Source organism: Carassius auratus, chromosome 27 (assembly GCF_003368295.1).
Source record: "Carassius auratus strain Wakin chromosome 27, ASM336829v1, whole genome shotgun sequence".
Lineage (NCBI taxonomy): Eukaryota > Metazoa > Chordata > Actinopteri > Cypriniformes > Cyprinidae > Carassius > Carassius auratus.
In genome coordinates this window covers 3,668,734-3,696,446 of record NC_039269.1, presented here as the reverse complement: position 1 = coordinate 3,696,446, position 27,713 = coordinate 3,668,734, and the positions used below count along the sequence as shown (strand labels likewise).

Sequence of the window (27,713 nt, the reverse complement as noted above, 5' to 3'; positions counted from 1 at the left end):
AAAGATTGTTGGTCTCCAGCCCTTCAGGAATGACACCTCTGATGTACAGCATCATCTAACATTTACTCCATCAGACCTGCTTTTGATTCAACGTTCAGATGTAGGCTAGGAGTAAAAATCAATTAAATCGTTAAATCAATAAATCCACACCTACGTTATTTGTAAATGAAATGACTACTGATGGACATCTAAAATCAAGATGCTGCATGGTGCAACTGTGCAATACAACACACATAAGAACACTTTCAGATTAGAGAGGTGCAGAATATAGTTTGTTTTGTGCTAGTCTAGCCAGATGTCTTGTTCTGAAAACTTTACATGGCAAGAACATGATCTCATCTCCGGCTTTAGATTTTGGCAGTAACAAACACCACCTTAGCATTTGGTTACCTTCATCCAAAGACTGGTTAAAGGCAGAATATAGGCAACTTCACATTGTTATAATTCACGGACAAAAAGTTTTTATACAGTATTTATTTCACAGATTAACTAAAAATGGATTACCTCAATTTCCATTCAAGAAAAGAACTTAATCTAACAATGCTAGCGAGCAGAATGATGCAACAAAAATTTAACAGCTCCAAGTTTAATCAACATCAACAAACAAGCTGCATCAACCCGATCTCACGGCAATTCGTCAATTTTTCACAAGGTGGCTTATTCGTACAAATTCGTACGACCACACTCGTACAAATTCATACGATTGTTGCCAAATCGTACGTATTTTATGAGTTGCACAAATTTGAATTTGTACAAATGACCTACACCTAACCCCGCCCCTAAACCTAACCGTCACTGGGGTTTAGACAAATCGTATAAAATCGTATGAGTGAGGTCGTACAAATTTGTACGAATAAGCCACCTCGTAAAATACGTACGAATTGGACGTGAGATAGCGTTGGCTGCACTGAGCGACTGCATTATAAACCATTTTGTTGATCATTATGGAACAATACAGTTTTGTTGCAATGCCCTGCTTGTTTTAAGCATTTACTTTGTCAGACAAAAAAAAAAAAAAACACTTGTACCAATTACACAGGGAGACACAACATGTAATTTTAATTAAAACAGATCTGCTTTCAAAAAAACACCTATGTATATTTCAGTGTTTTAACTATTAGTGCTGGCAAATTAAAATGGTTTAGTAAAAATATACAAATAAAAACAACTTAAAAAAAAAACATAAAAGTGAAATCCGATTTTAAGGCATCAAATCAACCAGACATGTACTAACAATCATCTTTTTAACAAGGTATGATATTCTGGCCGTGCTTCTCAAGAGGATTTTAATAAAAGAGTCTATAGCACTAAATTGTGTTAACTGATAATTGTATTAATTGGTAATTGATTGTTTTATAATTTTTTTAATGTTGAAGGCCGTGGGAATTGCTGCAAGGGCTGCATGGAATTCTGTGAACTAGACGGAATCTTTAATCAGACGGAACAATCAGAATATGACTGAATCTTCAGAATTACTACACCTCAGCTGCCATCTTCACATGAAGAAATTAAGAGGCCCATTTACAGTGATTATGGTTTCAAATATACACAAGAAGCAAAATGGGTTGGTAGTGTAAAAAAATATTTTGCTCAAGATAACATTTATGATAACAATGTTTTTTTTTTTTTTTTTTTTTTTTTTAAATGGCCTCACAAAACATTTTACTAAACGTGTGATAAACAAGCACCAACCAACCAATATTGGTTTTCTATTTTCTATTTTAAAGCGATGCTAACAAAAACACCCAGGATCATATTTTACCTAAAATGCTAAAGAAAACAAGGGAAATTATATTTTGCATTAAAAAAGGCTTTTTTATTGACCATGAGCATTTTTGCATATATATATATATAGATATATATATATATCTATATATATATATATCTATATATATATATATATAGATATATATATATATATAGATATATATATATATATCTATATATATATATATACACCCCAAATTCTCATGATCATAATGTGCCAGAATGAGTTACTAAAGTTCCCCCCAACATTATTTTTAATGGTGATTTTTACTAATATAAAATAGTACAATTATTATAATTTTTTTTTTATTAAATAACCATAAATTATAATCTCTACCACAGATCATTCCATGATGCATAAATACTGATAATGAAAATTAAGGGGAAATGTGCTTCATTCTTATAAAAGAAAAAAAAGAAAAAAACATAATGCAAAACACTTGTATAGTCCAAAATAGGCTTAATTTCCTTCACGCAAAATATAATCTCTTTTGAATTTTGAGGTAAAATATGACCTGCACAAGTTTGTGAATTTAGTGAGATTTACCAATTCGGATTCTTTTTTAAAATTAAAACTATCTTAGCAAAACGTCCCATTACATGTTCTTTTAAGATCCACTGTGGACTTGACAGAAAAAAAAAAAATCCATAATTATAAGAAATACACATAAAAACATGATGCATGATATCTCTGCCATTGCTGATGCTCCTTTTGCTCTATCCATCTTCAAAGTGAGAGAAGAGCAGACGGATCACGTTAAGATGGGAAAAGGCCAGATCGTACAGCTGAAGTGCCGTAACTGGCTCACCCCAGACTTCTGCTGCACCGGGACGGGAAGGGGAGCGCAGTGCAGCCATTACTTTTTTAGTGACTGTAAAAAGTTCCAAAGGTCTTTGATCACCTGCAAGGAAATAATTGGGGGGAGAGAGAGAGAGGAGGGGGAAAAGGATGAGTTGGTGAAGCTGGAATGGAGTTTCTCTGATGTAGCGACTCATTTGGATACTTAATAATTAGAGCTGTGTGAGTCAGCTTGGATGAAAAACTCCACATTAACTGTGCGTCTGGAGCCCAGAGGAAGGGGGTGCAGTCGTTGTACATACCAGAGGGTATGACTAGTGCCTCTCTTTGACAAAGACATGTCTCACACCTCTCTGCCTGCTGTGCTCCCAAAGACGATTTTGCTAGAAAACACAATCTCAACACACACGCACCACCCATTGTATATCTGAGAGGATACCTGCACAGCAAAGTCTGACACACTCCAGCCTTGTTTCTTGAACACAGGGCTCAATACCGACCAAAACACAAAAACATCTAAACTCTGTTCCAAATGCTAGTGAGCTACTTACTGCATTCTTTCAAATGAAGCATCCAAACTGAAACGGGACCTCATAAGTGATCTGAAACAATCTTCATAGGCAGCAATGAACACAAACGGCACACAGGAGACTTGACTCAACTAAACAATATGATGAGTACAAAAATACAAAACGTACAAAAATTGGCTACAAAAATTGACCATTTTAATAGTTTTGGGTATTGAATGAAATGTACGTTTATTTATAATCAGCACGATCAAACATCTTTTGGAACAGTGGTTCACACATCTATGAATATTGGTCGACTGATATATCGTCCAGGGTTAATATAACAAAATAGATGGAAAATGGGAGCTACTTTGTTTCTGACGCTCTTTGGCCAAACAGAAAAACTGTTTCTGATCATTAAAAAGAAAAAAAGAAAAAGTTGGGGGAAGGTCAAATCTCAGCCGATTAGTGTTTCTGTTTGGTCCATACAAAGTGTTGGAAAAAGGGACTTCTAATTTGATGTTGCTGAGAACCCTGTGCCTGAGTGCAGTCCTGTCTAATTTACCTTTCTTTCATATAATGCATTCAGCAAATATTCATTTCAATATTGACTTTCATTTCAATATTGACTGATTGAGAGTGAATCCAGCTCTTATATCGTCTTTATTCTTGTTTTTCATCATAAATTTGTCTATTTTGCAGTTACATTTTTTTTATTCAATTTGAATATCCAATAAAAAAAAATGTATCTATCTATGATGCCTTAAAATGCTGTCTAAATATGCAGCTTGTTAAGTTCAAGAACAGAAAATCACAGGAACATTAAAGGGTTAGTTCAGCCAAAAATCTAAATTATGTCATTAATGACTCACCCTCATGTCGTTCCAAAACTGTGAGACCTCCGTTCATATTCGGAACACAGTTTAAGATATTTTAGATTTAGTCCGAGAGCTTTCTGTCTTTCCATTGAAGCTGTGTGTACGGTATACTGTCCATGTCCAGAAACGTAAGAAAAACATCATCAAAGTAGTCCATGTGACATCAGAGAATATTTTGAAGCATCGAAAATACATTTTGGAGCAAAAATAACAAAAAAAATTGTGACTTTATTCAGCATTGTCTTCTCTTCCGGGTCTGTTGTGAGCGCGTTCACAACTCTGCAGTGAGGCTGCCGACGTGTTTTCTGGTGCGACCAATAACAAAGATAACACGTCAGCAGCGTCGTACATCAACAGTCACAGCAGTCACACTCACAACAGACATAGAAGAGAAGACAATGCTGAATAAAGTCGTAATTTTTGTTATTTTTGGACCAAAATGTATTTTCGATGCTTCAACAAATTCTAACTGACCCTCTGATGTCACATGGACTACTTTGAAGATGTTTTTCTTACCTTTCTGGACATGGACAGTATACCGTACATACATTTTCAATGGAAGGACAGAAAATTCTCGGACTAAATCTAAAAAGATGAAAGGAGGTCTTACAGGTTTGGAACGACATGCGGCTGAGTCATTAATGACATAATTTTTGGGTGAACTAACCCTTTAAGCAAGGGAATACAAACGCAAAAAAAAATAATTAATCCCAAAAATGAATAATGGCATTATGTGGTACTTGAACTACCTACAAACTGATTTTTAGGGAATGATAAAAAAGGGTAATGTGTTTTAATGTGTGTTCCTGCAGCTCAAAACAGCAGATAGTAAAGTCATGGGTTTGATTCCCAAAAAACTGAGAAATGTGTAAATGTCTGTCAAATAAATTAATTCACACACACACAAAAAAAAATTTTGGGTAAAATAAGACCTGGATGTGTTTTTTTAAGATCTACCCCACTGGTACCACTAACACACACAGACACTCACACTGACATTTGCACTCTCTCGTGAGTAATTCATCCTGAGGAGCTACAGCAGACATGATAGTGCGCTTTAGTTAAAAGAGAGAATTTTCTCTTGACCCAAACGTGCCCATTTGTGAGGGCTGCTTTAGACTACGGCAATATTTTAGGTCAACACCCAGCCTGACACATACAAATGCAAAAAAAGCTCTAGAATAAAAGAGATGGCAAGAAAGGAATGACTGAAGGAGGGATTTAAATCACAGCTAAAGATGTCAGGCGTTACAGCTCCCTCCTGTTCTTTTGAATGCCAAGAGGTCAATCAGTACATATTTCATTTGCTGATAAAAAAAAAAAAAAAAAAAAAAAAGAGAGAGAGAGCAGCAGGAAGAACTCAGTATGACACCCCCGACTGGCCCAGTAAGACAGAAGATGCGAAAGGCCTAAAATATACTCAAATGCAAGTATTTCACTTTTTTTTTTACTAGAATAATAACATCCATGTTGGCACAAACATTCCAAAGTAACTATATCGCCCCCTTGAGGCAGGGTTACACGACACGGCAACAATGTACTACAAATTTAAGTTTTTTCTTTGTGTTTTTGAAAGGTTTCACATTTAATGCTTTCTAAATTATCCCGTTCACACAGATTCGTGAAAATGACTTAAACACTGTATTATGCATGCAGGCCAGTAGTTGGCGATGTCACTATGTAAAGAAACACTACGCTCCTGCACACATACACATTCTTCTACAGAGCGGTGAATTTGGTTGTCAAGTGCTTGCGCATACCTATAGACAAAACACATAATATGCATGTGCATGTCGTCACCATTTTCACAAACTTTTGGTTTTGACAGTTTACACTCAGACAATAAATGTATCATTATAAAAACGTGCACTTTGAAACCAGTTTTCAATTGTTTGCATTTTCATGCCCCCAAAACACTGTTGTGTAAAATAGCAGCCAAAATGGATAAAAAATTAATAAATTACGTTTTCAGTTTAAATTGGTGTTGTGTAAATGCCCGCTTAACCTAAAAACATTTTCGCTACTTGAAATAAAAACGTCTAACTAAAATAAATAAACGTAAACTTATTGTTATATTTTATTTTTCTTTGAGTTTTACTTGATGTACGAAAATAACTAAAACTGAAAAAATATACGAATAAAACTAATAAAAATGATACAAACACAAAACCAACTGACTAAAACTTTAAACTGAAAATAAAAGCATAAAAATATAAACAAATTCCTGAAACAAAAATGTATTTAATTTCAGCTACTTTAGTTGGACTTTGTTTTAAGTTTATGTCCTCAAATAACTAACTAAATAAATAATAATAATAAATTAAAAATATACTACTGACACACACACACACACACACACACACACACACACACACACACATATATATATATATATATATAAACGAATATAAATGACATTAACACAACAAAAATCCATAAAACATACAAAAAATTAAGTATCTTAATAACTATGTTGAACAGGACGTAGTTAAGGTTGTCTTCGCATAATAGAGTACATTTCTAGCCTGATGCTTTTGTATTTCTCCGCCGGCTGAGGAATGTCTCATCTTCTGAGCTGAAGTATCTTAATCTTTTAAGTGGACATTTCTTACATAAAAGACCTCTTAGAAGTGTTGACAAATTTTGTTAGGGCTGCAGTACATGCTTTCTACGCAACGTGTGAGTGCTAGAAATACTCCAGCCAGAGGGTGACAGTGCTTTATGAAAGCAGCGATACTCACTTGTTTATCGGAGATCTTGAAAGCGCTTCTAGCGTAGTTCTCAAACTTCTGTTCCGTCTTTGGAAGTGGCTTCCCCTGTTTCAGAGAAACATATTTTTTTTGGTAGAAATGAAATGGCCCTTTTTCATCACTGGTGTCTCTCTGTTAAGTGTTGAGATCATCCTGTCTCGGAGCCAGAGCACTGCTGCCGTGATGAACAGGGTGAGTCGTTGGGTGTTGGACGCACTTCAGTGAACTCACATTTTTTGTGTCCTTTACAGTTATTCCAGTTCCCCTTATCTACAGCAGACTGAATGAAATCACACGGACACAAATCATCATATCTGCTCCACACAATCCATCCATCCTATCCTTCCAGTTTTAAACTAGATATTACGGCACAACACACCATTCCTCTCGCTCTCCTTTTTTTGGGGGAGTTTTTAAGAAGCATACAGCTAGTGTATATACGTTTTTCAGGATTATTACAGGGTTTTTTTTTTCAACCTGCAGTTGATTGCCACATCCATGACCATGAGTAAGTTCACCACCATTCAATCTTTTTTTTATCATTATTATTATTATTAATAATTAATACTTAAACATCAAAAGTGACAGTTAATACATTTATAATTTTATAAAAGATTTGTAATTAAAATAAATGCTATCTTTTCAATCTTTCAAATACATCGAAAAACAATATTAAGTTTCCACAAAAGATTGAGCAGCAAAACTGTTTTCAACATTGATAATAATAATAATAATAATAATAAGAATAAGAATAATAATAATAATAATAAGAATAATAAATGTTTCTTGATCAGCAAATCAGCGTATAAGTATGATTTCTGAAGGATCATGTGAAACTGAAGACTGGAGTAATGAAGCTGAAAATTCACCTTTGCATCACAGGAATAAATTACATTTTAAAATATATTAAAATATAAAACAGTTATTTGAAATTGTTATTTGAAATAATATGTTTAATTTTTTTTTACTTTTTTTTTTACTGTATTTTTGATCAAATAAATGCAGTCTTGGTGAGCTAAGAACTTCGTTGAACATAAAATGTCTTTCAAAAACATTAAAAACTACCAACCCCAAGTGTTTGAACAATAGTTTAGGTGGTGCAGATAAGCCAAGAGAGTTTTGCATATTTGAAAATCAGTATTAAACATCTACTTATGGTGTTGTACTACTGCCTACTTGGATGCATAGTTTATAGCTTGCATTATTCGTTCTCACGAACTGAAAAACAGCATATCACACATGAGCAATTTAATGTGAGACTCACAAAGATCAGGAGGCTATTATAGATATGAGGATGTGAGGATGAAGAGGGTTAGTGGTCAGGGGTGCTGAGTGAATGCGTGCATTTGTGAACTGATTGAGGAAGTGAGCAGGTGGACTCAGAAGGACTGGATAATCCTGACATCATGATGTCATATAGATGGTCATTCCCCCTCCGGCCTTTAACTCAGACACCTCATTAACATTTGACCACCTCATCATCTGCTAAGTCAGCCTACTTACTGTTAACACACAGCATGTGTGTGTGTGTGTGTGTGTGTTTGTATGTCAGGGCTAAAGCATGTGTGTGTTTACAGAAAAGAAGTGCATCCACATGTAGCAGGGAGACAAATGTCAATGTGAAAGAGAATATGTTGAGTATTTGTACCTCTTTAGCTGTTGATGCAAGTTTGCTTTTGACCTCACTCAGGCTGGGAGTGCTAGGAGTCTTCCCAGAAGGCCCTGCTGCAGACTTGTCTTTTACTTTCTGTGGTGTCTGTAAACAAGAAAAAATTCAAAAATTCAATTTAGTATAAAGCAGCTCTACAGATGACAACCATATTTTCATTCAGCTCAATTCTTCTGTTTTTGTCCGAGAGTGTCAGTGCCACACATCATGCTAGATATTGAGAACAAGAGGCCATGTACAATCAAAAAAAAGGTTATTCTCCTGCATAACATACACCAGGAGGCTCATTGACCCATTGAGCCTTAATCAGCGGCCCACAGACCTCTGAACTAATGACAGCACCCTTTGACAAATTTGGAGCGTTACAAATGATCGTTTTATTGCTTCCATACAGGAGAAGACAAGCCCAAAGCTCTTAGATGCGTAGGAGGGACGGGACGCTATGCCAAGAGGAGGAATAAATGACTTGTTTTTCAGTGACAAGACTATCATTTCCAAACACCCTCATGTTATACAGAGATGAACAACTTACTGTATCAGCACCATTAAAACTATTACACACTGTGGCCACAAAAACACTTTTAAACTATATCAATGTCCATTACCATGATAACCAAGCACACTGCAGGTTCTCTCAGACATAACTTCACTTCTCAAAGTAATTTTTGCAATTCACTGTCTTTTTTTTTTTTAGAAACTGGATCCAGAGCATCATAGCATGAAATTCACTCTCGGAGAACAAATGCAAGTGAGCATATTTATCCTCTCCATCACCGATATACTAGTGGATTTACTCTTCCACATTACATTGAACTCATACATTTTTTAGATAATTTATATTATATAGTTGATATAAACATAAATAAACTTAATGTGATGCTTACTCATAGTCATACATAGATGAAACGGGTAAAAAACCAGTAAGATTTCTGTAATAATACTAACAGACTACATGTGTTTTAAATAAACAATAATCTGGTTTATACATTCATAATCCAGTTTTTCAATCTCATAAATTTTAACTAAATGTGGTTTTTACATAGATATATTTTAGCCATATTTTAAGGATGTTAATAGTTTTCAACAGAATAAATGAAATCGTTTTCACAACGAACAGATTCATGCTGATTCTTAGCAATGTGAATAAATGCATTTTGAAAATGATTAAATAAATCAAATAGATGCATATTATTCAAATGAACTATTAACTATACTATAAATGCCTATTTCTTACCCGTTTCATTTATGTATGACTAACAAATAGGCATCATGTTAATTTATTCATCCAACTGGATGGTGAATTTTATATGCAATTTAAACAGAAATCTTAATTTTTGTCTGAAATATGTTTTTAAGTGTGCCTGTGAAGGGTTTGTCAGGTTTCACAGTTGATTTTTAAGTCAGTTTAGCTCAAGTAAACACAGGTGCTGTAGCAGATGCTAGGAGCATCTCCTGTTGCCAAACTGTGATCATATTTTGGAGGGCAGGTCTCTTATTTTGTCACTGCACGGGATGGTAATTTTCTTTCAAAGCCAGTAAAGTTTCCCAGGTGTAAACAGGGTTTGCATTGGTGCATTAAAATTAAAATGTTTTATGTGCTTACTGATGCTGTCTCATAGTATAGTAGATTGTGAGGGCAAATGTCTGAATTATTACAAGTTCACTGAAGAATCTGGAGTCCACACTCTAAAAGAGCGGGTCTGTGTCTGTGTGTGCTCATTGGGCACAGGTGTGTGTCCAGCTTTAAGCAGAGAGATACTATCCCTCTGCAGACTGATATAGGCGCTCTCTCACACACACACACACACACACACACACACACACACACTGGCCTGTCCATGCATGCAGCCCAGCCAGGAATCCACACTGATTGTAGGGTTACACTGATGGATAGAGCCTTGTTTTACACAGTAAGTGAAAAGATGGAAATAGAGGGAAGAAATGGAGCTGTAAAGCATGAAGACTTGGCATAAGTGTGTATATATGAATGCTTCAGATGACCTCCATGCCCTTTAAAGTGATCCAAACTAGACCATCTTGATAGGTGGAGTGATTATTTCATGTTTACATATTCTTCTTTTGTTTTTGTTTTTTTAAGTCAGTAGGAAAAGATATATAAAATAAACCAGAAATACTAGCTAAACAACTTTTTTTTTAATTAGTTAATTGCCTTGGAAACTAACTGAAATAAAATTAGCTGAAGGGAAATAAACTAAAGCGAAATATATATATACATTCAAATTCAAAATATTAAGAAACATATGAATATATATACTACAAATGTATATAAATAATGGTAAAATTACACTATGTACACACAATAGTTTGAATGAAAAGATGTCTGAGAGATACTAAAATAAGATGCAAGTCCACTTAAAGGCTCACGTACAAGTTTGGTCTGAGTTTGGTTTTCCTAACAGTGAAAACGTCACAAAACCAAAGCATCTCTAGGCACATCTTGACACGCATTGTGTATGAGTTCGGCTTCAAGGTGAACAGGTTAACATCCCTCAAGAATCCTCCAGAACTTTTGGCCCAGCTAGATGAAAGACGAAAGTGAGGGAAGAACATAAAGTAATGGACAATGTCTTCCAGTCTTTCTTTGGGAGATCAAAATAAATAATCCCCTTTTCCTCTGTAGCAATTGACTAGCATGCGATAGATCAAAAGGCATCAGATTAAAGGACAAATGCACTCACGACACACACACACACACACACACACAGGACTGGCAGAAGACCAGAGAGGCCCGGTGTGGTGCAGTCATTATATAGCAGGGCGTTTTTGTGTGTTGGGAAAGGACAGCTGTAGAGTTAAGACAGCTGACAGACAGAGTGTGGAGCGAGCTTTTTAATCTAAGCCAGACACTGATTACAGATGCCAGGGGACAGCACTTAATCATTAGCACGCTAGTATTTGATGTAATCAGTTGTCCTCTATACACACACAAACACACATGCGACTCCACTGAGCTGTAATCAAGCAATTAACTTCCAAAATACTGACCTTTAACAATCAGGGATATTACAAATGATCTTGCACATTGTTCGCAGCTCTATTAGACTAATGCCACTTTTATGTATTTAAGGACAGGTAATGGTCTCAGCTGCCTAATAGGAATGGACTTTACAAGTGTCCATACAGTCATCATCTCAGCCTCTTCTCGGTTTCCACCGTCTATGCTACTAGTATGCTCTGATAGATTTTTAACAACTCAGTTCAGCACACAGCTACTCAGCCATTTCATTTTCTCATTCCGACTGAAATATAATGATTATTCTTTATGGCATTGGGAATGGCAGGAATGCATAAACAGATAAAATGTATACCTTCTATACAATGGAAGACAATTTGGATAAAAGCATCTGTGGTCAAAGTTTGGAGTCGTTAATGGATTGTCAGGAATGGATTGCAATTTTAAAATGCAATCCATTCCTGTGATGCAAAGCTGAATTTACAGCATCATTACTCCAGTCTTAAGTGTCATATGGTCCTTCAGAAAACACTCTAATATGCCGATATGCAGCTCAAGAAATATGTCTTATTGTTATCGGTGTTAAAAATGTTTTTTTTGTTTTGTTTTTTGGAAACCATGTTACTTAAAGGACTTTTGGATTGACAGGAATAACTTAAAACAAATAAGGCTGCAAAAGAGCCAGAATAGAAATTGCCATTTTGAGGAAGCATTTCCCAAGACAGACAATGAACAGTTTGCATTGCAGCGGAGGCAGACTAGCATGAAACGAACTTGACTTCGTGCATGAATATTCTTGTATACTTTATGACATATCACATGCCATTCACAGATGTAGGTATCTTACAGTTATGCCCCATACTATTGTACTAAACTTGTTTCTGCATGCAAATACAGTCGTACAGAGCATTCCACAACTGCTTGTGCATGTCAGTGGGAAATGCAAGCCATTTTTCTTCATGCATTCATACAGATATACAGTTCTCTGATGGGAGAATGCAAAGAGTTAAGCAGTGCGTCTGCTACACTTTAATGACAGAGCACACCGTTTCCGCTCACTTCATGGCCTGCAGGGACACCCAACGCCAAGCCCTAATGATTTCTAAAGGCAGAGGTGTGGCCACCGGAAACAAGGGTAGGAGAAGGACGAGTAGGAGTGGCCGACCGGAAACAGAAGAGTTTGAGAAAGATTGGAGGATGCCCGCTTGACTGTCTAATCTGGTCAGGTGTTTTAACAACCACGTCTTACAGCAGAACATGGCCATTATGGAATTAGCTAAATGCGGGTGCACACACACACACACACACACACACACACACACACAGCTCCCCCCACCCCCCAGGTCTTTCTATAACAGTAGGTAATTAGTGCTCCTTACGTCAAGCATCTAAGATGCTAATAACAAGCTTACCAAGTCTTACATTGTTATTTCAAGTGAACAGCCAGCGGGAACGATGGGAAACTGATTTCCACATTGTTAAGGGATGTTTCAAACATTGTGCGGGTGCGTACATGTTAAAGGTGGTCCGGGTTTGAATGCAAAGACCAAAGGTCACCCTGTAAAGGTTTATACTTGTCCTGAAGCGGTGTGTTCCAGGGGTCAGAGGTCAGACAAATTTAAACAATTGGTGAAAGTTCAGTCTCGCTTTTGTTTGTCACCTTCAAAAAAACCTGCCAACTTAGGTAACTGGTTGTATTGTTAGTGAAATAGAAAGCAAAAAAATCATTAAAGCACACATATACATACATTCTTAAGTTTACACTGTTCTTGTGCTCCGTCTGGATAGACTTCTCTAGATGTCTTTGAAGAACTCTTACTGGGCGTAGCATTCCTACTCCTCTATTTTTTTATTATTATTATTCAGCACCACTATTACAGTGAAAGAAGAAAAAAAACTACATCAAAGAATATTCAACCCCACACAACAGCATGTGCACCGGTCAAAGGAGAAAACAATGTGATTACAAGAAATTCTGGTGAATGCATTTTAGGCTTTGAGACTAGTTTGTTGTTTTAAAGCAGACCACAAATGACCTTCAAATTGGTCTTTTGGGATTGTTGCCACCAGCAGCTAGTTAACAGCACTTCACTGTTTCTTTGCATGGGAAATTACAATGGACCTTTTCCATGGGCTAGGAGAAAAACTTTGAATGTCAAGATTGAAATTTTTTCTCTAAAACGCTTGGTTATTAAAAGTGTATTAAGTGAATTCACAAAAAAAGTAAAAAAAGTCATTGTGTCCTCCCAAGACTGGGCAGTTTTCAGCTAATCACAGCTGGAGTTTTGAATTATGCTGCTGCACGCATTTATCTTTAGGGGTACCGCTGGTCTAATTTACATTTGCTCTTGGCGGTGTTGGCTAATCGTTAATAAAGACAGCCGTCTCATTATCCCGTGGTTTTCTCTGTGAGGCTGCCATGTTTTCGGCATCCTAAACTGCACCTGGACGTTTGGTAAGAATTACCTCTGGCACCCACTGGTAGACTTTGGCTTTTGGTTGGCACGGCTTGGAAATTTGGAAAATGGGATGTGGACTGAATACCAAAACCTGAAACCCAGACAGCTCCTACAACTTGCATTGACCCATGAGAACATCAGAACGTGTTCATTTTCTTTTTAGTTTGTTTTAAAACCAAAGTGTTACATAATATAATGTTACATAATAATTTATTTATTATGATTAAGCCTTATCTTTTGGTTTGCATCCATCAAATACCAAATAAGATAAAACAGGTTTCGCAGAACATTTCATTTGAAAAAAAAAAACACTTAGTTTGCTTAATTATCAGAATATAGGTGTCACGGTTTTACGCTGCCTGAAGGAATACGGAGTCGAGGATAAACGGAATAAGGCTTTTAATATATCCAACATAGGGGATATCCAACATGGAGCACAGAGGTAGACACACGTAAGTAGCAAGTGATGATCAAGTGAGGAAGACCCGACCAAACAGAACTGAAAGGACAAGGCTTATGTACAACAGATAATGGGGGAAACACAGGTGGATGGCATGACTAAAATTAACAGGGACATGGAACACGTGAGGAATAGAATAGACACACCTGGGAACTAATTAAACTAAACACGGAAGACAGAAACTGGGTCACTGGGGAAAAAACATTAAATGAGTCCAGGTGTGTGACAGTACTCCCCCCTCCCGGTAGGTGCGTCCTCGCACCGTAGAAACAACAGGGGGAGGCGTGGGTGGGAACTTGGGAGGAGGTTCCGGTGGAGGACGGACTCCCAGGAGGGGGCCAGCAGACAGGGACCACAGAAGGAGGAGCCAGGGAGGAAGGAGCCAGGGAGGAGACAGGAGCAGGAGGAGCCAGATGGTCCACCAGAGACCAGCCAGGACTGAGATCCAAGGTGGGGTCGACGGCGGGAGGAGCCATGGTGAAGGAGGGGTCGACGACACCAGGGGGCCGACAGGCGGAGACTGCACCGGTGGGTGAGGAGCCCAAGATGGAGCAGCACAGCCGCAGAGCCAGGGTGACGACGAGGATCCGGAGGGCCTAGGTGGAGCTGAAGGCTCAGGCGACCAAGGTGGAGGCGGGGTCCCGGCAGACCGCTGTGGAGCCGGAGTGACCGAGGATGGAGGTGGAACCGGAGGGAAGGAGGAGCCTGACAGAGCCGGAGGGATGGAGTGACGAGGTGGAACCAGAGGAGTGGAGTCCCGAGGCGGCGGATGGTCGACGACTGACCAAGGTGGAGCCGGAGGGACGAGGGAGCCCGGTGGAGCAGGTGGGATGACAGGCCACGGTGGAGACGAGGGAGCTAAGAGCCAAGGCGGAGCCGCTGGGTCGAAGGACCGAGGAGGAGTCCAGGGCTCGGAGGCTGGAGGCGGAGACAGGGCCTTAACACGCCAAGGCGGAGCTGGAGACTGGCAGTCCAGCGGCGAACCACCGCGCCCCGATGGCGCGGACTGAGGGTGAGCTGCGGGACTGACTGGCACCAGCAGGGATGGCGAGGAACTGGCTGGTCTAGGAGGAGGAGAGAGGAGAAGGATGGGAGGAAGGACAGGAGGATCAGGACTGGACGGAACCAGCGAAAGAGGAATAGAGGGACCAGCAGATTTGGGAGGAGGCGGGAGAGGGAGGCTGGGAGGGAATACAGGAGACACAGAAGATTCAGGGCTGGGCGGAACCAGCAGCGGAGAAACAGAAAATTCAGGGCTGGGCGGAACCAGCAGCGGAGAAACAGAAAAATCATGGCTGGGCGGAACCAGCGGAGACACAGAAGAATCATGGCTGGGCGGAACCAGCGGAGACACAGAAGATTCAGGGCTGGGCGGAACCAGCGGAGACACAGAAGATTCAGAGCTGGGCGGAACCAGCGGAGACACAGAAGATTCAGAGCTGGGCGGAACCAGCGGAGACACAGAAGATTCAGAGCTGGGCGGAACCAGCGGAGACACAGGAAACTCAGGGCTGGGCGGAACCAGCGGAAATGGAGCAGAGGAAATGACTGGAGGAGGTAGGAGTGGGAGACTGAGAGGGTATACAGGGGAATCAGGGCTGGACGGAACCAGCGGGGAAACAGGAAAATTAGGGATTACCTCCATAGACCAGTCCATCAGATCCAGAACTTGCTCCATATGGCTTTCAGAGACTGCAAACAGCTCACCCTCAGTCGCAGGAGTGTGGGCAGGGCTTTCCTCCACGCCCTCGATCTCCACGAGGACTCCCACGATGCACGGTGTTGCCGGCTCACACACCTGGTCAGTCGCGCTCTCGAGTTCCGGCTCCCTGTCGGTGAATGGCTCGGGCTCTGCGGCTGCGGTGGGCTCTGGCTCCGTGCGGCGTGATGGTGGCTGGCTGGTCTCTGGGTCGGGAGTGGGACTGGCGAGATCCTCTATGGGGCAGATGGTGAAAGATGAGCCATTTCTCGCCAGAGTCCACTCCACGAATGCGGCGAAATCCTCTCGAGGACCATCTTCGGACGACAACGCTCTGCATTTGGAATTCAGGCTGGTGTTGTAGAAGGTGCAGAGCGCGTCGTCCGGGTAGCTGGTGGCATTAGCTAATAGGAGAAACTAGAGTTGTTCCGATTCCGATACTAGTATCGGAAATATCTCCGATACCACAACAAATTCTGGCATCGGCATCGGCGAGTACATGAACCCATATACCGATCCGATACCATTTTCTTAAAAAAGACCTAGTTATGACCGCAAGCTTTGCCTAACCGCTGCACGGTTCTTCTTCGCTGCTCAAAATGCATTGAAAACACAGGAAGTTGTGCTGTGTTGCCACAAGCAACCCCTGTTTAGAGCAGCGAAGAAGAAATGAAAACGCGTTAGCAGCCCTTATCTATATATGACTGGATCACTCATCACATTCTAAACTGCCAAAACACAGTGAAGCCGCTACTATATTATAGATCAGTGGTTAGCAGTATGTCTCTGTAGTACCGGTAGTTACAGACTCTCGAGTATATTCAGTACCGGCAGCTGCGTTCAGTCGCTTCCGTGTCAGTCAAAGCGCAGGGCTCCAGACAGTAGCCGAATATATACTAGTGTCTGTGAATATTAAACTGCAAAATACTATTTAAATATTACTCCCGCAAAATCTACATCTCTGTGGGTGACTGGCACAGATGCGCGAGAGCTCGCTGTTTTGTAGTCTCTGCTGTGTGTCATGAGGACACGAACGCATAAACCGTCACTTCATGAGAATTTACCGTTTCATTTGAGAATACTGTCATATCATAAACACAGACACTCAAAGATCTTCATGGCAGCCCATTAAAATAAATGTTTGGTTTACATGAGTAAATTGACAATATATAAAGCTACTGTTGTAGCCTACAGTAATAATAATACGTCTCTATAATAATAATAATTATGCCTAGATGGTTGCTTGTTTTTTACTTGTTTTGTTGTAAAGAGATTATCTGATTAATAGATCTTTTTTGTTGCAGTTTTTTTTATACAGTTATATTGTAAAACTTAAATACCTTTTTTAGTTTGCAGTGTTAGATTTTTGGCTGCATTTGAAGTTCTTTTTTGCATAAGAAAATAAATAATACTGTCAAATTCATGTTAGATAACAAAAATACTGTAATAAATACAGTAGTTCACCATGTATTTGTTCATGTTTTATTGAGGGATCTGTCTGAAGCTCACCATAAAAAAATTCTAGCAATTTACACAGGGCTAGTAGTATATACAGCTGTATATACAGATATACACCCAGGTATCGGATCAGTACTCGGTATCGGCCGATACCCTGAGCCCAGGTATCGGAATCGGTATCGGGAAGAGAAAAAGGGTATCGGAACATCTCTAGGAGAAACTGTCTGGTATGGTCCTCGAGAGAACGTCCTTCCTGCTTCAGCAGAAGGATGAGGAATTCGGGACGATAGAGGGGATCCATAGAAACACTACAAAACAAAAAGACTGAGAAAAAACAAAAGCAAAACGGAGGGAAAGACGCAGTTTTCTACTTTCTCTTTTGAGGTCGGGTCTTCTGTCACGGTTTTACGCTGCCTGAAGGAATACGGAGTCGAGGATAAACGGAATAAGGCTTTTAATATATCCAACATAGGGGATATCCAACATGGAGCACAGAGGTAGACACACGTAAGTAGCAAGTGATGATCAAGTGAGGAAGACCCGACCAAACAGAACTGAAAGGACAAGGCTTATGTACAACAGATAATGGGGGAAACACAGGTGGATGGCATGACTAAAATTAACAGGGACATGGAACACGTGAGGAATAGAATAGACACACCTGGGAACTAATTAAACTAAACACGGAAGACAGAAACTGGGTCACTGGGGAAAAAACACTAAATGAGTCCAGGTGTGTGACAATAGGCATGAATGTTTTAATATTTAAACAATTTTTCGGTAGATTTCTTACAAAACGGCTGTATTGTGATATTACACCATTACCTTTACGTGAGTAAATCATAACTTACCTGCGTTTGGGGCTTCCCTGATGTCCCCGCTTTCTTGTCTGGAGAGCCGTTCTGCTTATCTGCACTTTTCTTCTTCTCTGGGGTCTGGAAAAATTGGACGGCGCGAAAAAGAGAGAGAGAGACACATTGCAGGTTAAAATGAGTTATTTAACAGGTGCCAAAGCTCCAGTCACCTGTCATGCTCCGTGTTAGAATCATTACAGCGGATAATGTTTGTGAATTGGGTGATTGTGACAGCTTTTCTCTTCAGTGATGTAACAATACGCTTCTCAGAGGTTTTTCAGTTGGGCTGTCAAGAGAGCCGTGATGAAAGAGAGCAGTAATTTGTTAGAAGCACAGCCTGTCTAGTCACGGTCTAAAGGGACCACAGGACACTGCCATTGCTCTATAACTCTATAGCCCAGAGAAAAAATCATCACCTTATAACTAGCTACATGTTTTTCTCAGGAACAAAGTTACAGTACATTAGAATACCTATTCTTAGCATATAGTATATGCCAATTCATTATAATGCATCATAGATGTGCTTATATTTATTTATTAAAAAGGTATATTAGCCCGCAATGTGTCATTTGAACACTGTAGCATAAATGAACTATTATAAACAGACTTCACAGACGTTGTTTCCAACGAAGTGAACAGCGAAAGAACAAACATGTAAAAGAGCTGATGGGTCAAAGCCAGATCTCGAGACGGCTAAAGAAAGAGAGAGTGAGACACTGGAAGCTGTGAGAAGAGAAGAAAGCATTGAGGATGGGGGGATGAGGGAGGATGTGGAGTGTGAGACAGAAGTGCTCGTCTGTCGTCCCTCCTTAGGGCAGGAATCAGTCCTCACAGAGCAGGTATGTACCCGCTTTGATCTCTAAACACACATACAAACACTCTATCACGCACACACACACACACAGCAGGGCTATTCGTTTTTCAGTTTATTTCCACTGCATTTTATTGGTGCAGAAATAGTTTAGATTTTGATTCGAACTACATTCACTTTCATTATATATAATATAATATATATTATATTAATTCTTTAGTTAAATTATAAATGTCTTTACTGTAACTTTTTATTAATTTAAAAGTGATTGCTGAATGAAAGTATAAATTTCTTATTCATCCATTAATCTTCTGTCCCCAAACAAGCAAGTGGTGAGTAGACAAGTGAAGTCAGACTGTCTGTGAAGCTTAACAGTGTATACGTGATCATTAAATTAAATTAAATTAAATTTATGCATTTAGCAGAAACATAGGCTATCAACATATCATGTGTTCCCGGGGAATCGAACCCCCAACCTTGCGCTTGCTTGCTTGCTAGCGCATTGCTCTACCAGTTGAGCTACAGGAACACTTCATTACTATCCAGACAGAGAGACAGTGTTTATGAAAACAGATGGATGAAGAAAAGATGCAAACAAGATATGATAAAGATGATAAACATGACATGAGGGAGGAAGAATTTGTGTTATATGAAGAGACAGAGAGAATACCATGTGCTCTCAACATGATGGGATAATAACAAGTGGTGATGAATATTTGATGAGGCAACATCCTGTGTCTCAGGCAGAGACTGGCACCTGCTGGTCACTATGGGGTTCATTTGGTTTCATTCTGGACAATAGCAATGTAACAGAATAGTTCAAGAGTATGGGGTCAGTAGGGTTTTTTTTAATGACAATATGACAATGACAATAAATGACTTTCTTTAATGTTACAAAAGATTCCAATGCATTACAAATAAATTCATCAAAGAATTCTGAAAACCAAATGTATCAAGGTTTCTACGCAAATGTTGAGCAAAGAGTTTGAGAGAAAAAGAAAAAGAGAAAAACTTTGAAAATAACATGAAATATTTATTTGAGGAGCAAATCTGCATATTAGAATGATTTCTGAAAAATCATGTGACACTGAAGACTGGAGTAATGATGCTGAAAATTAAGCTTTGATCACAGATATAAATTACATTTTAATATATACTAAAACAAAAAAAAACAATATTTTAAAATGCAAAAACAATTTGAAATATAAAATTTTACTGTATTTTTTGATTAAATAAATGCAGCTTTGGTGAGCATAAGAAGCTTCTTTCAAAAATATTACACATTTTACAGTAGTGTAATACACAGCATTTCCTCTTTCCTGATTGTATAAAGATAAAGAAGTGGCAAGACTCACTTTTTGAGGGGTTTTGATGGGGCTCTTTTCAGCAGGCTTTTCATCGTCTCTAAAAAGCGAGACAGCAAAAAAATGCAAATGTTTATCAAATGAACGAAAATACAAATGATTCTCTCAAAGTGAATTCTTGTTTACTGAGTGTAAAAACTAGGGCTGCCTTCAGTCGACGAGAAGAGGCTTAATCTATCAAAAATGTTATTAGTCACTTAGTTGCAGGTTCCAAAAATAGAAACAATCCACAGGAAGTGGCAAAGTCATTATTAACAGCTGGTCTATGTGGTAATTACAATCAATGGTCAGGACATCCAAATGGTCATTTAGTTTAGAACCTCAAATGCGGCTTATCATCTGAAACATGCAAGTAGTATCATCATTACATAACGTTAACCTAGAAAAATGTATGCTATTCAAGTGTAAACTGTATTTAAGTTGCATTTAACTTAAAATACAAATTTCTGGTCATACAGATAAGAGTAATACATCTTTTCGAATCTGTAAAAGGTCTATCTGTGTGCACTCACAATAAAAACAACCCGTTGTGCTTTTGTAAAATAATGAAAGCAAACAGGTTGCACTTTCTGCTGTCCAGGTCTCTGTGAACTTGAGTGCGTCAAAAAAACTCGACACACTGACATGAAAAATACATCTGCAGAAAGCAAAATATCTACATTTAAGTGAACCATTTCAAATGGAAAACAAATACTTTTAGACGTTGAGTCAGTCTCGTCGATTTTGTCACTGCAGCCGAAAATACAGAAAACACATGAATTAATGAAATATTACAATGTTAAGGCAGTCTTCCTGCTGTTTTTCCCCCTGATGCATTCATAAACATAACTTCTGCAGTGCGTTGTGACAAGATTTATGTGTGCGCTTGAGCACTGAAAGGCTACAGGCAATTAAAGGCTCATTATTATGAATTACTTGGTTTAATTAATATAAACGTGCAATTAGTCGACTAAATGAACAACTATTAGTAGATCAGAAACATCTTTAGTCGAGGGCAGCCCTAGTAAAAACCTTTCAACAGAACACACATCTACACTGAATAAACATGAGTTCTCACTCTTCATCATCATCATCATCATCGTCGTCATCATCATCTTCATCACTATCCTCATCCTCGTCTTCGTCTGTGTCCATTTTCAGCTTTTTCTGAAATGAAAGAAACAAATCATTGGAAACAGAACTAAGTAAATATATATAAAACTGAGCGCTCTGGCAGTAAAACCTGAATGGAAGTGATTTGTTAGATGCTAGAGAAAATTGTAACATACTTTCTTTTCTAAAAACATTTATTAATGCATTAAATTGTGTCTTCTTTATTTAACCGTAAATCACAACAACAACCCTTAACCCTAGTAAAAACACTGTAAGTGACAGCATCTCATGGCTCACTGCTTCAGTAAGAATTCTGGGATCATTTCAACACTCCGACAAAAGATTTCAAACAGACTCTGTGTATCACATCGACGACAAGCTGTTGCTTGTCTCAGACACTTATCTAGAGGATTTAATGTGTATTGAACAATGTGTCTCTTTATTGAGATTCCACAAAAGTCAACACCCACTTACCCTTAACCCTTTTCATGTCTTATTACCAAAAGAAAGTACCACATTCTGTGATAAATTATTTTCTTCTTTATATTATCTTGTTTCCCAGTACAAATATCTATGCTTAAAATATAACAATTACCTGGTTTAGGAAAAATCTTAAAAGCGGAAATAACTGATTGTTTTAAGAATGAACTGTTAATTTTGATACATTTTTTACGTCATTTTGTTGTATCTTGATCAAAGTAAAAGGTTAAGTGAGATTTTTATGTTAAGTATCTATCTCTGTTTATATTTAAATGAAGACGTTTTTTCAATTCAAAGTGTAATGCACCAAAAACAATCATAATTTAGAAGCTTTTAATGAACTGTGTGGAACCAACATTATTTGATGTGAGGTCAAAGACAGATCAATCACCTGAGGCACTTTTGCAAGGGTCATGTTGGACGGTCTCTTCACTGGTGATGTATTATTCTCCTCCTCTTCCTCATCCTCATCATCTGATTCCTTCAGACCTGAGCACACCACAGAGATCTCTAGACATCACTGACTGTGGTTTAAATAAAAACCAAAACAACTTCACATGTCCAAGTTTGTATGACAAAACCAGTCTGACTTATGTAAGTGGAGGCCCAAATGCTGCACTCGTTTAATATCCGCAGAATAGAGCTGACATGCTGAAAGTGTCTAAACAGCATGTGCAAACATATGGAAGCGATTAAATCAGAGAAAATGGTGTTGCATGGTGCCAGTTCATTCATTTGGAGTCCGTGCGGAGAGAAAATGGCCCTTTAGGACGGCAAGATTACTCCCATGGACGACGCATCAAGCAGAAAGAAGAAGTTCATCAGAGAGAAGAGAAGAATAAACAAGAGAAGCAAAAGACACACCCGGGAAAGGGCTTTTCTGAACTCCTGAACTGGTTTTCAGTGGTCATGTTTGGTCCTAACAAATGAGAAAATACAAAAATGTACTCACTGACGAAATGCTGACCGCTGATGTAGACCGGCCCCGCTCCGGACTGCAGGCGAAAGGACACAGGAGGCGTGACCTCAAAACCTCCCAGACTTAGCTAGAGGGAACATGCAGACACACATATTGCTGTAATGATCGAGAGAGAATGATGGAACAAAACAAATGCAAAACGTTTGTTTCACGCTCTACTTTTAGAACACAATCAAACCAAAAAAAGAGGCTCTGTTTAAACATTAATAACAATAAGAAATGTTTCTTGTGGAGCAAATCAGCATATTAGAATGATGTGACACTGAAGACTGGAGTAATGATGCTGAAAATTCAGCTTTGCATCAAGAATAAATTATAGGGCTGCTCCGATCACGATCGGCCGATCGTTAATGCGCATCTCGTCAGTAAAGCCGGTTCTCTAATCAGCGGTAAATTCCATCAGGTGCGCAATTTCACATAGAGCAGCTGTTACTACACAGATCCATTGTTAACTGAGAAGATGCGCAATCGTGCATCGCAATCGGTCGATCGTGATCGGAGCAGCCCTAATAAATTATATATTAAAATCTATTAAAATAGAAAACAGTTACTTGAAACTAATAATATTTCACAATATTACTCTTACCGTTGTATTTTTGATCAGATCAATCTAGCCTTCGTGAGCATAAGAGACTTACTTCAAAACACAAAAAAAAGACAAAAACTTTCAAGAGTTGCGTAGATGATTGAATATTAAAACAAATACTACTAGGTGTTCTTTATCAGACGATTTGGTGCTAAAATCAGATGCTAAATGATTCCCACCACACAAGCAACCAAAAAAAATGTGTTTCCCAGAAAGAATTCACGACTGGGTTCTGTCCTGATCATTCTATGCCAGAACATCCCAGCCAGGCCTTCAGCTAAACATCAGTACATAATTGCGCAACTCGCGAAATGCAAGCCACGGCCAAAAAAATCTGAATGAACATTCCACTGCGCCAGGCAACAGCACTTGAATCGATGGCAACCAGATGTAAACAGCTGAGGGTGCGATGGTCTGCTTAATGCTTTAAATGACAGCTATGAAATTACATTGAATGGCGAACAATCCCTAACGTCCAACATCATCTCAGATGATCCGTTTCAACACAAACGCTAACTGATGAGTTGATTGTCTCCTGAGAAATCGAGACAAAGCCTTGTAATTAAGGTACAACTATTGCTCGAGTCAGATATCCTAGGGCGTTTGCTAATTTTGGGCTTGAATAGACTGAATAAAATCCAAGATCTTACAGACAAGGTCAAAATAACACAAAAAAGGGCTTACAAATGTCGTCAAAACAAATATGAGAGAAAATGAATACGCCACCATTAACAACTCCACCCACGGTACTAAGCATACCCGCAGTTGGTATCTACTGTTCACTCTAAGCCAAAAAACATAGATTCCTTGCAGAGCTCTTTAGAGATGCTCACATTTTCCATAGCTGATATAAAACAGAGGCAAATATGTGCTGATGTCATGGAGGGCTTGTGCCTGCTGTCCTGATGATGCAATGATGGCCCAGCCCCTTCCAAAAACAATCTGTCAATCACAACTTGACCAGCCTCGGCACAGCTGGAATTTTTATTAGACACATTCTTCCAATACCATAAAACACCCATAACAGGCATCCCTTCACAGTATAAATCCATATATCAAGATGTCATTGAGGGCATAATAGCACTATTTTTATTTTACAAAATGAATTTGAGTAAACTTGTAGAAACATCTGCAATATTTATTTCACTACCACATTACTTGAACACTCTGTCTACCGCGAAATATGATTTGAAGTGAAAGTCTGTAAATCTAAGGTCGCCCTTTCAGTTAAACAATTAAGGCAAGATACTACAGGCAAAATCATTTTTTTCATGCACTGGTAGGGGACTATGATTTCTGCGATGTGGAAAATGCAGACAGAATCGCGGAATCCATTCCAAAAAATGGAATTTACTGTATAATGTATCGTGGAATGTCACAGAATTTGCCAAATTGCAGACTAATAAATTAAAAGTAACGCTAAGTCAGTTCATTTAAATCAGATCGCAATATGGGCTAGTGTCTGTGAATATTTAGGCGCAAAAATGTTATTGAAATATGAATCCTGCATGTTCTGCGTGTCTCTGTGTGAATGAATGAAGTCTCAATAAATGAAGAAGTGAACACATAAATAAACATTGTCTCCAGAGCTGCTCTGAGAGTCACTTTATGAGCATTTGACCATTTCATTTGAGAAAAACTGTCATCATATCTACATCATATATACACACAAACAAAACTCTTCACAGCAACCCATCAAAATAAAAGTCTGGTTAAACTTTAAGAAACTGTGACAGAAACATATTAATTTTGTACAGAATATAAGTATTAATGTAATACTACTACTTTTCATTAAATATTTATAAAAACTATATATTTTTCATGAATAATCAAAAAAAAAAACTGAATTTGGGGAGAAAACAAAACAGGTTTCAATAGGCCCTGCATTGGTCAGTTCTGAGATTTTGGCATATTTGGCTTCTCATAATGTTTTTTCAGACTAGTGGAAGGAAATTAAGGAAAATACAATACTTTTAATTTTATTGCAATTTTATTGCAAATTAAACATATATTTTTTAAATTAAAAAAAATAAATAATAATAATAATAATAATAATAATAATAATTCACCAGCACTGAGCCAGAAATTTCCAGTAACATTTACTTACAACAAACTTTACATGTTATCCCTATCCATATTGAGAAGGATTTGTTCATATAGGGTATACATATATTTCTGAATTCTATGTGCAGATTTCTGTTCTGGAAATGGTGATGTTTATTAGTTAAATGTTCTATCCTACTCACCTGGGGGTATTTTTCCCTTAAATACAGATTAATATTAATTATTAATGTGTAATAACAATAGTGTTAGGGTTAGAGTTTGGTTTAGAGTTAGTTGCTAGAAATTATGCATTATTAACAGGAATACAAATGAGACTGTGAGGGACTGAAGTACAGGAGTTCAATGGATTCTATGGCTGTGTAATAACATACCAGTACCGACTGTTCAGACAAAACATCCTTCCAAAAACTTACAGTAGAGAAAACTCTGTAAAAGCGGTTTTGGAAGTTTGGAAGTTGTGAAGATTAGATGATCTAGGACCTTTATACAGTGCGTGCTACTATAAAGACTGCAAGTCTATCCTTCACAGCCTTGTTTTCATCCACGTTAAATTCAATATGATTTCTAAATCAACAAAGGTCTACTACTATAGAAAAATCCATGAAAAGGACACTGTCAAATAAAGAGTTACTGAACTGAATCAAACCAAATGAACAAAAACAGTCACTGCACTATTAATAACCAAAGTAGAATAACTTCTGAATGATGCATAATTAGATAGATGGATACACAGTTGACACAGAAATGTAGACTAGAACACTTACAGAAGGCAGAACGGATGGCTTCAGTACAGCAAGAGTGATTTTGGTCATTTTGCCATCGTAGGCCAATCCCTCCATTTCCACGGTGTGGAATTTATCCTCCGCCTCAGCACCCAAACACACCTGAGCACAAAGGTGAAGAGAGGAAACTGGTTTGTTAATGTGAGTTCATGGGCAATCGAAATAATTCAGCTATAATACGAATCACTGGCATGGTGATGATGAACACTATAACAATATTCCCAATACAGAACTGAATGCAGTGTCATAGAATAATACGTTATAAAACAGTGTTATTTATTCCAGGATAGAATGCTATGTTTTAGAATAGAATAGAATAGAATAGAATATGCCATTTCAGTCTTTCTTCAGTAAGTTTAATACTTTAGAAATATATAGAGAGATTTATAGTTAATATATATATATATATATATATATATATATATATATATATATATATATATATATTATATAACTTACAGCACCCCCTGATTTCAGCAAACAGGAAAAAAGCTAATATACAGTAATTGTGCATTTTTACAGGAGTAAAGGATCAACTAAAGGATTTACAAGATAGAATATTAATATTTAAAGTGCTACAGAAAAGGACAAATGTACAGAACAGATCAAAACGTCTACATTTATATAAAGGTAGGACTGAATATCTGTGATTTGTGTCATTTTAATGACATTTTTTATCAATTCATCTTCCTCACCGCCTTGAGTGACAGTTGATGTTCAGCCTCATCATCATCTAACTCGACTTTGTGCTCTTTCTTACCAGCTTTCAATGAGCAACCTAAAGGAAGAAGACAAAACTTGTGTTTTATTCATTAATGTTGTAAAACTTACATGAAAGTAAACTTTAGAGGAAAAAAAACAAGGAACAATCAACATCCACATAACATACATCCTTGAATAAGTCTACAGACACGAAATCATAGTAAGCAAAAGAAATACCCCACACCTCTTGTCCACAATATGTTTGAAATAACAATGAAAATAACATTTGCACTCATTTGAGCATTAGGCTATAAACAAAGGCAAACTCCATGCATGAGGCTAGCTGCATTAGCCACAACTCTTTTATTGCACTCCAATGCTGCAAGCAGACGCATGCCATATGATTGCATAATACTGATTAAAGCATATGTATGATTATGCAACATGAGGTTTTATTTCAGCTCACCAAATAAATACATCTGAGGTCGACAGAGGTCCTTAACGTTATCCTCCATTTTTGCGCCACAGAGGGTCCTGTTACTCGTAGTTCCGGCGTGCGGATTGACACTTGATTGGA

At 38.1% G+C, this 27,713-nt stretch overlaps 1 protein-coding gene across 2 annotated transcripts; it reads right to left on the bottom strand.

Moving 5' to 3' along the window:
• Positions 1-459: 459 nt before the first annotated feature.
• On the bottom strand, positions 460-27,713 carry LOC113045126 (nucleophosmin-like). Of its 2 annotated transcripts, XM_026205308.1 has the most exons (11): positions 27,603-27,680; positions 27,130-27,212; positions 26,417-26,536; positions 22,976-23,069; positions 22,415-22,512; positions 21,509-21,597; positions 20,443-20,491; positions 18,274-18,357; positions 8,352-8,459; positions 6,695-6,769; positions 460-2,669 (listed from the first exon to the last, which is right to left on the bottom strand). In XM_026205308.1, the coding sequence occupies exons 1-11, from the start codon at positions 27,649-27,651 to the stop codon at positions 2,625-2,627; spliced, it is 894 nt and encodes a 297-aa protein (XP_026061093.1). In that variant the 5' UTR covers positions 27,652-27,680; the 3' UTR covers positions 460-2,624. The 2 variants fall into 2 exon arrangements, with proteins under 2 accessions (XP_026061093.1, XP_026061094.1); XM_026205309.1 differs by lacking the exons at positions 460-2,669; positions 6,695-6,769 and adding an exon at positions 6,778-6,983 and having other exon boundaries at positions 27,603-27,713.

What these genes read in the sequence shown, in the direction of transcription:
- LOC113045126 (XM_026205309.1), bottom strand. Translation starts at nt 27,651, where the DNA reads ATGGAGGATAACGTTAAGGACCTCTGTCGACCTCAGATGTATTTATTT. An exon ending in ATCAACTGTCACTCAAGGCG is followed by an intron (nt 26,537 to 27,129) that starts GTGAGGAAGATG and finishes CTTTGTGCTCAG; the next exon opens with GTGTGTTTGGGTGCTGAGGC. An exon ending in GATGATGATGATGATGAAGA is followed by an intron (nt 20,492 to 21,508) that starts GTGAGAACTCAT and finishes CTCGCTTTTTAG; the next exon opens with AGACGATGAAAAGCCTGCTG.